Source organism: Brachyhypopomus gauderio, chromosome 8 (genome assembly GCF_052324685.1).
Source record: "Brachyhypopomus gauderio isolate BG-103 chromosome 8, BGAUD_0.2, whole genome shotgun sequence".
Lineage (NCBI taxonomy): Eukaryota > Metazoa > Chordata > Actinopteri > Gymnotiformes > Hypopomidae > Brachyhypopomus > Brachyhypopomus gauderio.
In genome coordinates, this window is record NC_135218.1 from 23,811,351 (window position 1) to 23,826,168 (window position 14,818).

At 50.1% G+C, this 14,818-nt stretch overlaps 2 protein-coding genes across 4 annotated transcripts in view; both read right to left on the bottom strand.

Moving 5' to 3' along the window:
* Window positions 1–8,750, bottom strand: part of LOC143521083 (kinesin heavy chain-like) — a 13,081-nt gene extending 4,331 nt beyond the window's left edge. Inside the window, exons 1-18 of one of the 2 annotated variants that reach the window (XM_077013663.1) lie at window positions 8,720–8,750; window positions 7,914–8,148; window positions 7,244–7,331; window positions 7,078–7,151; window positions 6,873–6,977; window positions 5,809–5,857; window positions 5,366–5,421; window positions 5,170–5,257; window positions 4,239–4,363; window positions 3,996–4,100; window positions 3,757–3,905; window positions 3,407–3,555; window positions 2,656–2,819; window positions 2,389–2,457; window positions 1,289–1,495; window positions 676–822; window positions 397–585; window positions 76–244 (exon numbers count right to left, since the gene is read on the bottom strand). In XM_077013663.1, the coding sequence (XP_076869778.1) occupies window positions 76–244; window positions 397–585; window positions 676–822; window positions 1,289–1,495; window positions 2,389–2,457; window positions 2,656–2,819; window positions 3,407–3,555; window positions 3,757–3,905; window positions 3,996–4,100; window positions 4,239–4,363; window positions 5,170–5,257; window positions 5,366–5,421; window positions 5,809–5,857; window positions 6,873–6,977; window positions 7,078–7,151; window positions 7,244–7,331; window positions 7,914–8,132 (2,152 nt within the window). In that variant the 5' untranslated portion in view covers window positions 8,133–8,148; window positions 8,720–8,750. Of the gene's footprint in view, window positions 1–75; window positions 245–396; window positions 586–675; window positions 823–1,288; window positions 1,496–2,388; window positions 2,458–2,655; window positions 2,820–3,406; window positions 3,556–3,756; window positions 3,906–3,995; window positions 4,101–4,238; window positions 4,364–5,169; window positions 5,258–5,365; window positions 5,422–5,808; window positions 5,858–6,872; window positions 6,978–7,077; window positions 7,152–7,243; window positions 7,332–7,913; window positions 8,149–8,719 lie in introns of those variants that run through there. The other variant, XM_077013664.1, reaches the window with a different exon arrangement.
* A 552-nt stretch (window positions 8,751–9,302) lies between these two features.
* mbd5 (methyl-CpG binding domain protein 5) overlaps window positions 9,303–14,818 on the bottom strand; it is a 32,310-nt gene continuing 26,794 nt past the window's right edge. For both annotated transcript variants that reach the window (XM_077015701.1, XM_077015700.1), the window contains exons 7-10: window positions 13,600–14,751; window positions 13,186–13,259; window positions 12,656–12,731; window positions 9,303–12,534 (exon numbers count right to left, since the gene is read on the bottom strand). In XM_077015701.1, the coding sequence (XP_076871816.1) occupies window positions 12,457–12,534; window positions 12,656–12,731; window positions 13,186–13,259; window positions 13,600–14,751 (1,380 nt within the window). In that variant the 3' untranslated portion in view covers window positions 9,303–12,456. The remainder of the gene's footprint in view (window positions 12,535–12,655; window positions 12,732–13,185; window positions 13,260–13,599; window positions 14,752–14,818) is intronic.

Sequence of the window (14,818 nt, forward strand, 5' to 3'; positions counted from 1 at the left end):
ACGACCCGCAGCACTTTGGGGGAACCCCCGTGTTCCTGCCATGTTGGTACAAATACTTCCACTGAAGTTATTCACCAGGACAAAGTGCCTCTCGCACGCCGAGACCAGCAGCCGACTCCGAGGTCCCGTGCGTGTGCCGTTGGCCCGGCAACTCCGAGCGATACTGCTGCATCAGCTCCTGTTGCCCCTGGCGATCCTGCACGTTCTGCACGCAGTCCGTCAGAGACGTGATCTTCACCTGGTGCTGTCGCCACGGAGACAGAGGTCAGCGACCGCCTCCGTTAGTTCAAGGAGCGCTCCGTACGGTGTCAACACTGCCCCCTACTGACATCAAATAACACGCCCCGACTCTCCCGGCACACAGTGAAAACGCCTTAAATACATCTGCCACGTTACCTGGGAGACGAGTAGGTGACAGGAGGCCAGCTCTCTCTCATTGGCCAGTATCTCGAGGGAGGTGTGGTCATGGGCGGTCTCCAGCCGTTTGGTGTGGATGAAGACGCTCTTCAACTCCGAGCAGAGCTTCTGGAGGAAGAGCTGAACTGCAAGAAACTGTTCCTCTAAAGAAGCGCAGCCTTTGCACAGCTACACACACACACACACACACACACACAATCAGTAGGTTGCTGCGAGTGTGAGATGTGTGTGACGCACTACGAGGGCATGTGCGTGTACCGGTGTGATGTCGCCCATGCCAGCGATGGCCCCCACGTCACCGAGGTCTCTCAACAGCAGAGCCAGAACCTCAGACACGCTCTTCTGCTGGACAGCAAACATCTCCTGTAGTTCCACTGCAGCTCTCTGAGCAGCCTGCAGTAGCTCCTAACACACACACACACACACACACACACACACACACACACACAGAAATGCAGCTACATACTGTAGAATCGCACACATGACCACGCAACCTCCACACACAAACCCGTCTTGCTGAACGGGCTGGGCAGAGACGTTCTGGAGTGACACGTCTCTCCTCACCTCACAGACGTACGTAAAACCTACAGGAAATGTGTGTGGTGCATGACTGACAGATTAGAAACAAGAATGAACGCATGAACAAGTGAGAGAGAAACAAGTCAGTGTGTGTGTGTGTGTGTGTGTGTATACGAGACCCTGGGCACTCACACTCCTCTGCTCCAGCTCCTCGGTGAGTGTGTGTGTGTAGGGGTGTGTATACGAGACCCTGGGCACTCACACTCCTCTGCTCCAGCTCCTCGGTGAGTGTGTGTGTGTGTGTGTGTGTGTGTGTGTATAGAGGTGTGTATACGAGACCCGGGGCACTCACACTCCTCTGCTCCAGCTCCTCGGTGAGTGTGTGGTTGGCGCGTACACACTCTGAGGCTTCCAGGCTCTTCTGGTTGTAGCCGAGGGCGAGTTCCTCCAGGGCGGTGAGCACCTCCCTCTCCTCCACCCTCAGCTCCTCGTTATCCCTCTGTAGGGAGCACAGCGCCTCACGCAAGTGTACACAGTCCCGCTGTGATGATGCCAGCAGCTACATGCACACACACACACATAATTGAATTAAAAGGGATGTGTATGTAGCTTCTCTCTCTCACACACACACACACACACACACACACACACACACACACACACACACACACACACACACACACACACACGCTCCTGTGCAGTGGTTCTCTTGTGCCTATAAATGTCTCAGCATTGCACATTTGTGCATTCACTTCCTTTCATAATTTCATAATCTTTTCTATTAGAATAAATACTTTTACAGCTACTGAGTTCATACACAAAGCAATTCAAGGTCCTGTACAAATGTGCTGCATAAATTAAATCTTCCTTGCCCAATGGCACTAGCACAAGTTTGGGGGCGAGTTTTTCACGCAGCCAACACACATGGTTGTACACCATGAGGTACAGCTACACCACACCTACACCACACCTACACCACAGCTGTGCCTATAGGCTACAAGTTGCTTTTGAAGGCCGGATTTTGCGTGTGCCCTGTGCTAGGTTTCAAATGTTTGGACATCGCTCACTAAAACATTTCTCACCATCTTAAAAGGCATTTTAATCTAACGGATTATGCTTAAGTTTTAAACAGGTTTTAAACGTCAGAGTGAAGGACGTCTGCTTGGAAGAGTCTAAAGTCCAAGATTAAGCAGCATAACCAGGTGCTATTTCATTATTTTCTTGTGTCCAAACTTTTGATTGGTAAAACTATATGCAATAGACGTACATAAAGAACTTAGTCTTCCAGTCAACAATCGAAAACCAGGTAATGGAACCAAGTTAAGGTTGATATGGTGACACAGGCCCTCAACACAGGCTGACTGGTAACTTCACATCACAGCTGGTGGGTTTTAAATGCAGCTGTATGTAGCACGTCACAGCACACTGTGTGCAGAGGTGAAGATCTCAGACCTCCTCCTGCATCTCCATCTGGTGTTTCAGTTCTTCAGCCAGCTGAATCTTCAGGTTAATCTCATCATCCTAGAGAGAGAGAGAGAGAGAGAGAGAGAGAGAGAGAGAGAGAGAGAGAGAGAGAGAGACAGAGAGAGAGAGAGAGAGACAGAGAGAGAAAAAATAAATAAATCACCTTTTTAACCTTTCAAGTGACTCTAATCTGATTCTTGAAGAGATCCAGGCCAAGTGTTGTACACTGAACGTGGTATAAATGTCTCCACCCACCTTGTCGTCCAGGAGTTTGTAGAGGCTACTGATGTTTGCCTCATACTGGCTCACAGCAGTAACCGAGGGCAAAGGGGGCGGGGCATTGCTGATGACTGGAGTGATGTCACAGATCTCACTCTGGTCTTCATTATTGAGCTGCTCCTCCACAGGTACACACACACCTGACACACACACACACACCAAGTCTTCTATTTACTCAACCCTTAGTCCTTCAATTATTGCACCCTCCCTCACCAGCCGTGCCTCATCCCCCCCCCCTTCACCATGCTTCATCCCCCCCCTCACCGTGCCTGAACACCCCCCCCTCACCGTGCCTGATCCCCCCCCCCCCTCACCGAGCCTAATCGCCCCCCCCCCCAACCGTGCCTGAACACCCCCCCTACCGCACCTCTGCTGGTTCAGCCGTGCCTGATCTCACCCCCCCCCCCCACCGTGCCTGATCCCCCCCCCCCCCCCCCCCTACCGCACCTCTGCTGGTTCAGCCGTGCCTGATCTCACCCCCCCCCTCACCGTGCCTGATCCCCCCCCTCACCGTGCCTAATCCCCCCCCTCACCGTGCCTGATCCCCCCCCTCACCGTGCCTGATCCCCCCCCTCACCGTGCCTAATCCCCCCCCTCACCGTGCCTGATCCCCCCCCTCACCGTGCCTAATCCCCCCCCTCACCATGCCTGATCCCCCCCCCCCCCCCCCCACCGCACCTCTGCTGGTTCAGCCGTGCCTGATCTCACCCCCCCCCCCCCCCCTCACCGTGCCTCCACTGGTACAGCTCTCTCTTCAGTCTCTCCACAATGTCTTTCAAGCTCCTGTTTTTCTCCTTTTCCTTCTCATATTTCTTCTTCCACTCCTCTGCTGTCAACTCCACGTTCACACACACAGTGTTCCTGATTCTCTTGGCTCTGTGGAAGTGAACACACACACACACACACTTATTTACACCCACAGTAACAGAACCACAGCATACTGGAAGGGCACGGCGGTGTTGTGTATAGCCCATTTACACACGGCACGAGAGTTGATAAATGTGAACTGCTCTGTTTGTACTCATGTGTGTGAGAGAGAGACAGAGAGAGAGAGAGAGAGAGAGAGAGAGAGAGAACCTCTGTCCAAAAAGGAGTGTGGATTTGGTCTCGGCCTCATTGGTCTGAGATGGTGAGCAGCAGATGACAATTGTGGTCCTGCAGTTCCCGCCCAGAGAGTCCTGCAGGATACGAGTCATCTTACTGTCCCGATATGGCACATGCGTCTTCTACAACACACACACACACACACACACACGTGTTACGGCAGGACTTTTAAAAGGGAGACAGCTGTTGAAGGGTCCACTGGAGTGTCTCACAGTTCCCTCGGCCAGGGCAGAGATGACGTTTCCCAGCGCAGACAGAGACTTGTTGATGTTCTTAGCCTCATCCAGCACAGAACCTGCTGCACCCGTTTTACTGACCTACACAACAAACACAACATGGTGTGTTTTTGAAAATAATGTTTAGCATCTTAAAAATTGCACATCATCTTGTGCTCGTCTGTAAATCTCTCTCACACACACACACACACACACACACACACACACACACACACACACCTTCTCACTCCCAGCCAGGTCCACCAGGTAGAGTTTGCCCATGCGTTTGTGCGCTGTGTCCAGATGCTCCTGCTTGATTCTGATGAGGAAAATACTGTGGCTGCGGGAACTGTGCTCATTCATATCTTACACACACACACACACACACACACACACACACACACGCACACACGTACACACACGTACGCGCACACACACGCACACACACGCGCACACAAACACACACACAAACACCACACACACGCGCGCACGCGCACGCGCACGTACACACGCACGCACGTACACACGCACGCACGTACACACGCACGCACGTGTACGCACGCACGCACGCACGCACGCACGCACACACGTACACGTACACACACACACACGTACACGTACACACACGTACGCGCACGCACACACACGCACACACGCGCACACAAACACACACACAAACACCACACACACGCGCGCGCGCGCACGCACACACACGCACACACGCGCACACACGCGCACACAAACACACACACAAACACCACACACGCGCGCACGCACGTACACACACATGTACACGCACACGTACACACACACGTACACACACACGTACACACACACGTACACGTACACGTACACACACACACACGTACACACACACACACACGTACACACACACACACACGTACACACACACACACACGTACACACACACACACGTACACACACACACACGTACACACACACACACGTACACACACACACACGTACACACACACACACGTACACACACACACACGTACACACACACACACGTACACACACACACACGTACACACACACACGTACACACACACACGTACACACACACACACACACATTGGGGTAGTTGTGTTAATGTCCTTCAGAGCGCAGGCTGTGGGAGGATGAAGAGGATGAAGAGGAGAGTGCTCACTGGTCACAGCCACGTGGCGGTTGGCTTTGCCTTCATCAATCACATCCATCACCTCCTCAGGACTGGAGACGAACCTCTCAGTGCATCCCTCACACACACACACACACACACACACACACACACACACGTCATCTCAGAGGAAGATCACTGACTATCTTGGTCTTGGTCATTAACACAGATCACCCAACTGTGGTACCTTCACATACGGAACACGGTTCTTATCTTCATGCACTGTCAGGCTGGTTTTGGACACTTGATGCACAGAAGACAAGAGAAAAAACTGCCGTCATTGCTCATTTCACCTACAAGACATAGAAATGCCTGAAACGTGGTCACAGGTGAACTTGGAGGCCTTGTGTAGGCATTAGAGTGCACCGAGGCATCCGATGTAATTGAGAAGACACCAGACACACTGCAGGTTCTGTGTGCCACCCTCACCCAAGTGTGTTCGGAAACAACAAAAACAAACGTTACCATTAACACAACCACACAATCAGCCCGTCGTTTGGTAAACAGGTGCAGAACAGCGCCACACACACACACACACACACACACACACACACACACACACACACACACACACACACACACAGATGGAAAGCAATAGGAGAGGTGCCAATCAAAGCCTTAACATCATACCATCCAGGAGATCCCTGATTTTATCCAGATAAATTTCAAAGTAGGAAACCTATAAAAGACACGCGGGTTCTTACACATACTGTGTGCTTTACACGGGCAAATGACAGCAGAGAACTGAAGCCTTGAATGCAGTCAGGTGTGACTGACCAGCACACGTGATACTGCAGTAAAGCCTCATAGCTCGACTGTCCAGCACACGTGATACTGCAGTAAAGCCTCATAGCTCGACTGTCCAGCACACGTGTTACTGCAGTAAAGCCTCATAGCTCGACTGTCCAGCACACGTGATACTGCAGTAAAGCCTCATAGCTCGACTGTCCAGCACACGTGTTACTGCAGTAAAACCTCAATGCTCGACTGACCAGCACACGTGATACTGCAGTAAAGCCTCATAGCTCGACTGTCCAGCACACGTGTTACTGCAGTAAAGCCTCATAGCTCGACTGTCCAGCACACGTGATACTGCAGTAAAGCCTCATAGCTCGACTGTCCAGCACACGTGTCACTGCAGTAAAGCCTCATAGCTCGACTGTCCAGCACACGTGTTACTGCAGTAAAGCCTCATAGCTCGACTGTCCAGCACACGTGTCACTGCAGTAAAGCCTCATAGCTCGACTGTCCAGCATACGTGTCACTGCAGTAAAGCCTCATAGCTCGACTGTCCAGCACACGTGTTACTGCAGTAAAGCCTCATAGCTCGACTGTCCAGCACACGTGATACTGCAGTAAAGCCTCATAGCTCGACTGACCAGCACACGTGATACTGCAGTAAAGCCTCATAGCTCGACTGTCCAGCACACGTGTCACTGCAGTAAAGCCTCATAGCTCGACTGTCCAGCACACGTGTTACTGCAGTAAAGCCTCATAGCTTGACTGTCCAGCACACGTGTCACTGCAGTAAAGCCTCATAGCTCGACTGTCCAGCATACGTGATACTGCAGTAAAGCCTCATAGCTTGACTGATCAGCACACGTGATACTGCAGTAAACCCTCAATGCTCGACTGACCAGCACACGTGATACTGCAGTAAAGCCTCATAGCTCGACTGTATCCAGGAGACTCACCTTAATGTGAAACTCCAAGTTCTCCTTCATGGAGTAAATATGATCAAATATATCTTGAGCGATGCGGGGAATTATACCCATAAGCTGAACGTCATGGAGCCTTCCCTGGGAAGCAGTGGGTGAGAGTCAGGCCACACACACACACACACACACACACACACACACACACACACACACGTCCCCCTGAAAGCACAGTACTGCTCACCTCCATAGTATGAGTTTTCCCTGATGAAGTTTGGCCATAGGCAAATATGGTACCGTTGTAGCCATCGAGAACATCTAAACGTCACACGAAGACACAACAATGGGGAACAACCTCGTGAAAAAAATCCATCATGGCTCTTGGACTCGTTTCATTTAGTGTGTTTTACCTTTGACTGTGTCTTTAGCACAAGACTCATATACCTGCTCCTGGGTTGAGTTTGGAGGCAGAACCCGGTCAAACACATATGGCTTCCCCTATGAAGGACAGACACGCACACACATCTTAACTTGCCTTTTTTGACAATACAGGAACAAGTGATTAAAAAACCTGGATTTCATTAACACTCCATGCACTATAAAACTTACAACTAATGTGCTCACAATGTTCAAGTTACAAAATTGTCAGTTTGGACACACACGTCATCTCACAGGAAGATCACTGACTAACTTTGTGAAGTTGAACAGCCAGTAAACTGTTTAAAAATACCACCAGATTGTGCAGGAGATCTTTTGAAACCCAAACGTCTTTAAAACACGACAGAACTCCAACGCCAAAGGATGCGTTACTGGTCAAAGATCGCAAGGAAGCAAAAATAATCTACGAGATGTGTGTTTGGCAGGGCCTCAATGCTTTTTATCTGAACAAAATCCTTTGACAAAATCGAGCAGTCATATAAAAAACGTAGAAGTGAACTTTCGGGGGTAAGCGTTGGCCCAACAGCCGTAGTGTGTTATCCGCGCTGGTTCCCAGTGAACCCAGTGCGCCTCGTGGGTCATTTATCTCCCCCGTGAAATGCAGACCGATGATATTTAGTTGTTACTTCGTATCAAACTTACAGCGATCACGACGGTGTCGCCGTCTCTAAACCTGGGGATGTTTTTATCGCCTCTGCTGACTTCGGTCTGATTTAGTGGCCTGAACCGACATAGAACTCGGACTCCGAACTCGGCCGGGTCCGTCATGTCTCGCAGCCCAGAGAAACAGTGTGTGCTTCCGCAGCAGACGCGCTCACACCGCTCACACCGCACACGCTGCAGGTGCAACACGCGTCTCATCCAGGGTTGCCAGGTCCTACAAAAATATCCAGCGCAAAGTCAGTGTAAAACCCGCCCTCCAGAAGCTTAAACTAGCCCAAAGTATATGTCTGTCACAGATTTTAAACCAAATGGCAAAACTATGAGTCTATGACTTAGTATTTTGTTTGTTTGTTTATTATCAGTATTGCTATTTATATTAGTCATTGATAATATTGTAACATTAGTGTTTTATTAGTTATTTATTTATGAGTTATATATTTATTAGTTATTATTTTATATCAGTTTAATATCCCAGTCAAGAACATTTAATAGTAACATAATTAGCAAAAAGAAAATAACGTTTAATCATTTCTTGCTTGCTGTTTTCTCTTCACATTCTGTCTGCACATTGCGCGCGCTCTCTCTCTCTCTCCCTCCGTTTCACACTGTCCTCCCTTATGTCGTTATGTTCTCCTGGTTCTTAATGTTGACTTGTACACGTTTGACTTGTAACTCCCGCGGTAACCCAACTAAATAGTAGCCCAAAAAACCGCACCCGCCACCCCAGAATTTTTACCCGCGGCTGCATTTTCAAACAAGCCCAATTTGGCGTGAAAACCGCGAACCTGGCAACTCTGATCTCATCAGCTGGGCTCCCACGGAGATCAATCACTCCGGGTAGTTTAACCAATCACTTCCACGGATTGATGCGTCGCCACTTTCGGTGTGCGACGTGTTGGTAAACCACGCGCCTCGTCACCGCCCCACACCGAACCGAACCGGCTCCGGTCCGCGATATAGCGGTAACCTGGAATTCAAAGCATTAAGCTGGAAGATGCCAACATTTCTTCATAGTGTCGGTCTTTAGTCTGCCGCCCACCGTTCATTGCGGTGATATCACTATAACTCGGGCGTCTCCCCCCCAGATCAGCCGTGGTGTGAGTTATTACTCCCAGGTGAGGACCACCACCACCCACTGGGTGAGACTGGGGACGACACACTAATACATACATGTGTTTCAATGTTTTCAAATGTAGTCTGTGCAGGTCTTGGTAGAACCACCAGAGGGCAGAACTTATTTAAAATACCAAATTATGAACGCAAGATACATTTGTGGCCTCAAAGCTGTTTCAAACAAGAAAATATAAACCATCTTAAGGGGGGAAAAATAAACAACAAACAACAAAACATCATCACATGAACAAGAAATTCAAGTATGAGTGATCAGTTTTTAATTGAAACATCGGTGCAACATTATTTCAATGTTACATCACAGTATGACCTGTAATGTTCACAATATTTACAAAACTGCTGTTCAGGACAACCCATAAAAATCTAAAAAACAAACAAATCAAAAACAAACAAAGCAATATGAAATTAAGGACTTCGACATACTATTCCTAACCTCTGCCTCAAAGCTACTGCAAACAAATTAAAACAAGTGCACAACATACTTTACAAAGTCAACAGCTGTAAAGTATATACTGGTGAGAACATATATACTTAGTTACATGGTTGGGGGGAGGGGGATCCTTTATTAACAAAGTAAAGGTGGGTTCATACCAAGCAAAGAGACTTAAAAACTCACTCACAAAAAGAAAGTTGTGAAAAAATGGGGGGGGGGTTTATGGGCAAACGCACATAAGCAAAATGTTCTGGACAACACTGAGCATCAGAACACAATGTTGTTGACCTTGAAACGATGCAAGTCAGAGTGCAGGGGAGTTAATCAGGGGTGTGTTCTGAGCTCCGAGCACGGAGTGGACTTCACCAGAAGGACATGTGCGGGGCAGACTCGAGGACGATCGGTAAAGCATTTAAAATAAGTTAAAGTGAACTAGGTTAAGTACATCCAGGGCCTTGATCATTGATCTGTGTCCGAGACCGACAGACCGATCAACAGACATCAAGAAGATCCAAACTTGCTTGAAGTTTGGTTTGTGTACATTTGTGTGAGAAAAATGTAAACGACATTCAGATGACACAACATGGCTGCTTCAAGATCCATAATCTATTATATTGCACTCAACACTTTAGTAGTGAATTTCCTGCAAAGACAAAACAGTGATGATAGAACTAAAGGACACCGGGAGAGACACAAGTTACGCTGTGAAGTCTATGAAGAACTAACCAGCCAACCAACTACCAACAGAGAGAAGCATCAACCAAAACCAAAAAGCTCAAGTCTCTCTCATGTAGTTCTCTCTCTCTCTCTCTCCTCACGCTCACAAAGCATACTAAACAAAATTTTAAAAATCAGACCCGTTACATCATCACCAGGCCTGGTGCCACTCCCTGTAGCTGGAATACGTAGTTAGCCAGCTAACTCAGAAGCTTTTGAGACTATGGCTGTCTTGATGTCCACAATCTCGTGTTTTTAACCTACACATGATGTATATGGTTTTTAATTGGCTTAATTCTGCATTAGTTAGCATGTCAGGTCAGATGTGTGTCCAAGCCGTCAAGCTAACCCAGTTAGCCTGCTACGAGGAACACCACACATTCTCATTCTATTCTCACTATTCTCTTTCTTTGTAGTGTTTAAGGGTTGAGGAGCCTGAATCTCAGAACTGGCAGCACATTCCGACTCTTTCCATCACCCTGATCGGAGGTCAGCTTACGCTATTCCATTATAACAGCTAAGGTTTTGAATTCGTGCAGACAGACCCGATCCCACATCAGGGACAAAAGGGTTCCCACGCGCTCCTCTTGCTCACGACGAAAACAGGTGTACACACACACACACACACACACCGTTGTGTGTATCTCTTCAATCATAAACTCACAGCGCTCCCTCCTCTCCTGTTTGAGGTGAAATCTGAACTGAGGACAGATCTTCCTGAGTCTGTGCTAGATTTCAGCGTCTGATTGGCTGGCTCTCCCTACAACTTTACACTCGCTGACGCAACAGAAAACATAACAGTGTTACACAACAAACGGGCTGTGTTTCTCACCACCACACATTAAATAAGAAGGGTAAAAATATAGGTATCTGTTAAATGAATAATACTGAATATCAAGGCCATATCTCTTGAACAAGACTGATACATATAGATATAGGCTTTATACATACACATATAAGGCTTCACAGAGCGTTCGCTCAGGGTTGTATTATTGCCAAGTACAATTGAACAGCTAAAATAAATACAGAATACTGTACATAAATAATTTATAACAAAAATATAAGGCCTCTAACTGCAAATTGAACTCCTCTACCTTGATGACGTCTGCAGTCTGTTTCAAGTCGAACGTGCTTTAGTGGAGAAAACAAAAAAAAAACATCGATATCGGAGGAAGGTGACGTATATGGAGGTTTGGAGGCCGAGCAGGTCCTGCGGGAAGGCCCGGCGAGCTCGCGGTCTCCTGTCCCGTAGTCCGCAGTTCCACACAAAGATCTGATTAGTGGCTGGTAGCAAAATAGCACAGATCTCACCAGAGGAGGACAGTAACGTCGCGTCATAAGACTACAGAGAAATGAGTCGTCCATGGGTGCTGAACAAAGGGTGGAGTGGGTGGAGGAGGGGGGTGGGGTGGGGTGTGTGTGGTCTTGTAGTGTTCGGTGGAGGAAGACCAGAACTACTGAGGCGGGACACTTTAAGCCTGCAATGCAACGCACCCCTTTCAGCTGGTGAAGTCCACTCATCTCACACACACGCACACAAAACAGCTGTGAACATCCGTTCTGTAACACACACGCTTACCGCCGTTGTGTGAGCAAAATGTCCATTCTGGGTTACATCTTCATGCCTGCCCAATACAGCTACACACACACACACGCACACACACACACGCACACACACACACACACCAACAAAAGCACATAAAAGCATCTGACTCATCTTAAGTCATCTCACCCTTTTCACACATGGCCGTACAGAGCCAAGGACTCCAGCACACTGGTAGGGGTTTTCTGCTTTGATTTTTTTTTTTGTACAACTTAAGATAAAGTATGCATTGTGTCTGCTTGTACATGGCATTATGGTACAATATTTACATTTCTTCCCAAGAATTCACCATGAAATTTCTGTATTGTCTATATACACATTGAAAATGTATCAGAAATATTTGGACTGTCTATTCTCTTAAATGCAGTAATTTTTTTCTTCTTTTTTACATTTTCTTTGTATTCTACAAAAAAATAGTTCTTCAGTGAGTTGTAGTCAAATCGCCACCAGTACTGATTGGCTTATCCAGCACCTGTCAGTCACTCTGTGAGGGCGGGGCCTTGATGAGCCGTCTGCTAGAGCATAGCACCAGGTCGGAGTTTACCAGAGAGAGAGCAAAAAAGAGTGAGAGAGAGTGAGAGAGAGTGTTGTGGGGATCTCTGAGGCTGGATGCTGTTCTGGTCACTGTTCTCTGTCTGTTATCTGGAGATCTTCCTTCTCTTGGGCTTTGGCAGTTTGACCTGCCGTTCTCTGTCCCTCGAGGACATTGGATGAACCTTATGGGAAAGGAAATTCCCAGCTTTAACAGTAGAGCACGAACACCCATTAAAAATATCCATACAGGCAAAACAAAAGCTTTAGTGTTGTGGCTGCCACGCTGCTGATGGAGGTACTCACAGTGCCGGACATCTTGTCCAGTTCACTCATGGCTTCCTGGATAGCAGCTTCTAAATGATTATTCAGCTTCCCAGCTCTGAGGAGAGAAAAGAGAGATTTAAACCTCGGCATTCAGCCGCCAAGCTGCAGAAAACGAGAGCGGCTCTTTGAGCAGGGCTGAATCTGCTGATTTCACGCCGATTTCAGGATTTGGAAGTGAATCAGCAGTTCTTCTCTCTACCAGCAGATGGCCCTGATGAGAAACACTCAACGTACTACAGTTCAAATCAACAGTGAGCTTCAGCAAACTAGCCCCAGTGTTAAGAGTTAGGAACAGAACAGGCTTGGCCTGAGCTAATTGCAGGGCTTTTATATCACCCCCAAAAGGCTTCTGGTATACAAGCCAGTTCAGACTGGGTCATGCCCGAGAAATAATATATCGTTTCTGGGTTACAATTTGAGTTGGTGGGCAGAGAGATGGACACACCCCCTCCCCATTGCCCAGAGAGATGGACACACCCCCTCCCCACTGCCCAGAGAGATGGACGTACTTCCTGTTTCTCTTGGCGGCCCGGTCCAGCGCCTCCAGGTCCTGTGTTAGTGTCTTCAGCTTCTCTGGCTCCACCTGTGCAGTGGCGAACACACAGCTGCATTATTAACGGACATGACGTCCTCCCAGTGTGAGACAGAGCCCGCGTCCCGCTAGCAGGACACACCTGCGGCTGTGCGGTGACACTCGAGCATCCAGGAGGGTTAATGACCCAGAGTGTAGCCGAGGCATTTACATTTAAATACACCTGTACAGATGGTAATTCTCAGGCCAGCGCACCAGTCACATGGTTCTTATTTAATAACTTGAAGGCCTGAATATTTTCACAACACTAACAGAGACTCAGGTGCTACAAGCTAGCATAAAGCCAGCTGTCAGTCAACAAACGAGTGGTTTGTTAAAAACGCTGCCTCACCTTGGCCTGGTCGGACAGTTGCATGCTGGGATTGTGCCCATGCTCCTCCCCCACCAGCTTGTTGGGCCACGGAGGAAAGCCCTTGATTGGCCAGACGAGTTCGCCCACGTTGAAGCCGCGCGGGCGGTAGTGCAGCAGGTCGGTGGAGGGCGAGTCCGGGTGACGTAGCTCCTCCTCACTGCTCAGACTCTTGGTGTCGGAGGGGCTGGGCACGCAGTGGCCGTTGAAGTGGGCGTAGTCCTTCAGCAGGGGGCCCTCCAGGCTGGTGGAGGAGCCGGGCGACTGGTCGTCGCCCGTGAGCGGCTCGCTGTAGCCCCCGCGGGCGCCGTTAAGGTGGGCGCAGCGCTCCACCGTCTGCTCCAGCCGCTCCTTGAAGTTGACGGGCGTGCGGACGCAGTGGTTATAGCGGAACCCGCCCGCCTCGTCGCCCGCCGGCTCGGGCGTGTCGTGGGGCGTCGCCTCCGCGGGGCACAGAGGCGGGGCCGCGGTCAGCCCCGCCCTCTCGCCCGCGTCCCCGCACGGGCTGCTGCGCACCTGCGTGGAGCACTCCAGAAACTCCTCCCCCCTCCACGGGGCGTGTCCCGGCTCCTCCCACTGCGGGCGGGGCGTGGCGGATCCGGGCGAGCGGAAGTAGTCGTGCGCGTCCGAGCCGTCCGGCGTGTTCTTGCCCTGTTCCGAGCTCCTGCGTGTGCGGACGGGTCTGTGGGAGGGGGGCGGGGGAGGGGGCGGGGCTCTGGCGGCAGGCGGGGCGGCGCCCTCGGGGCCGCGGGGGCCGTGGATGACGGCGCTGACGGCGTGCGGGAGGCCGAGGGGCTCGCCGATGGAGGCGGTGAAGGCCGTCATGGCGCTGAGGGCCGGCACGGGGCCCGTCTGGGCCACGCCGCTCACCGTCGTGGTGGTGATGGTCACGTGCACGCCCTTGCTGGCCGCGTCCACCACCGCTCGGTAGATGGCGTCCACCGCTTCTGCCCCGCCCCCCGGCAACCGCTCCGCCCCCGGACCTCTGGTGGCCGCTGCCATGGTGACCTCATTCTGACCCTGCAGCTCCACCGGACTTTCCTGGAACATTGCGGTCTCGGCAGGAAGTGATGTCATGCCGGGCTGGGAGCTCATCTGGGCGTGGGAGAGGGGGGCGCCGTCAGGCATGCAACCCTGGCAATAAAGAGGTCAAAGGTTAAGAGGTACAAGTAAAGTTACACCTAGTTAAAGGGTCAAAGTG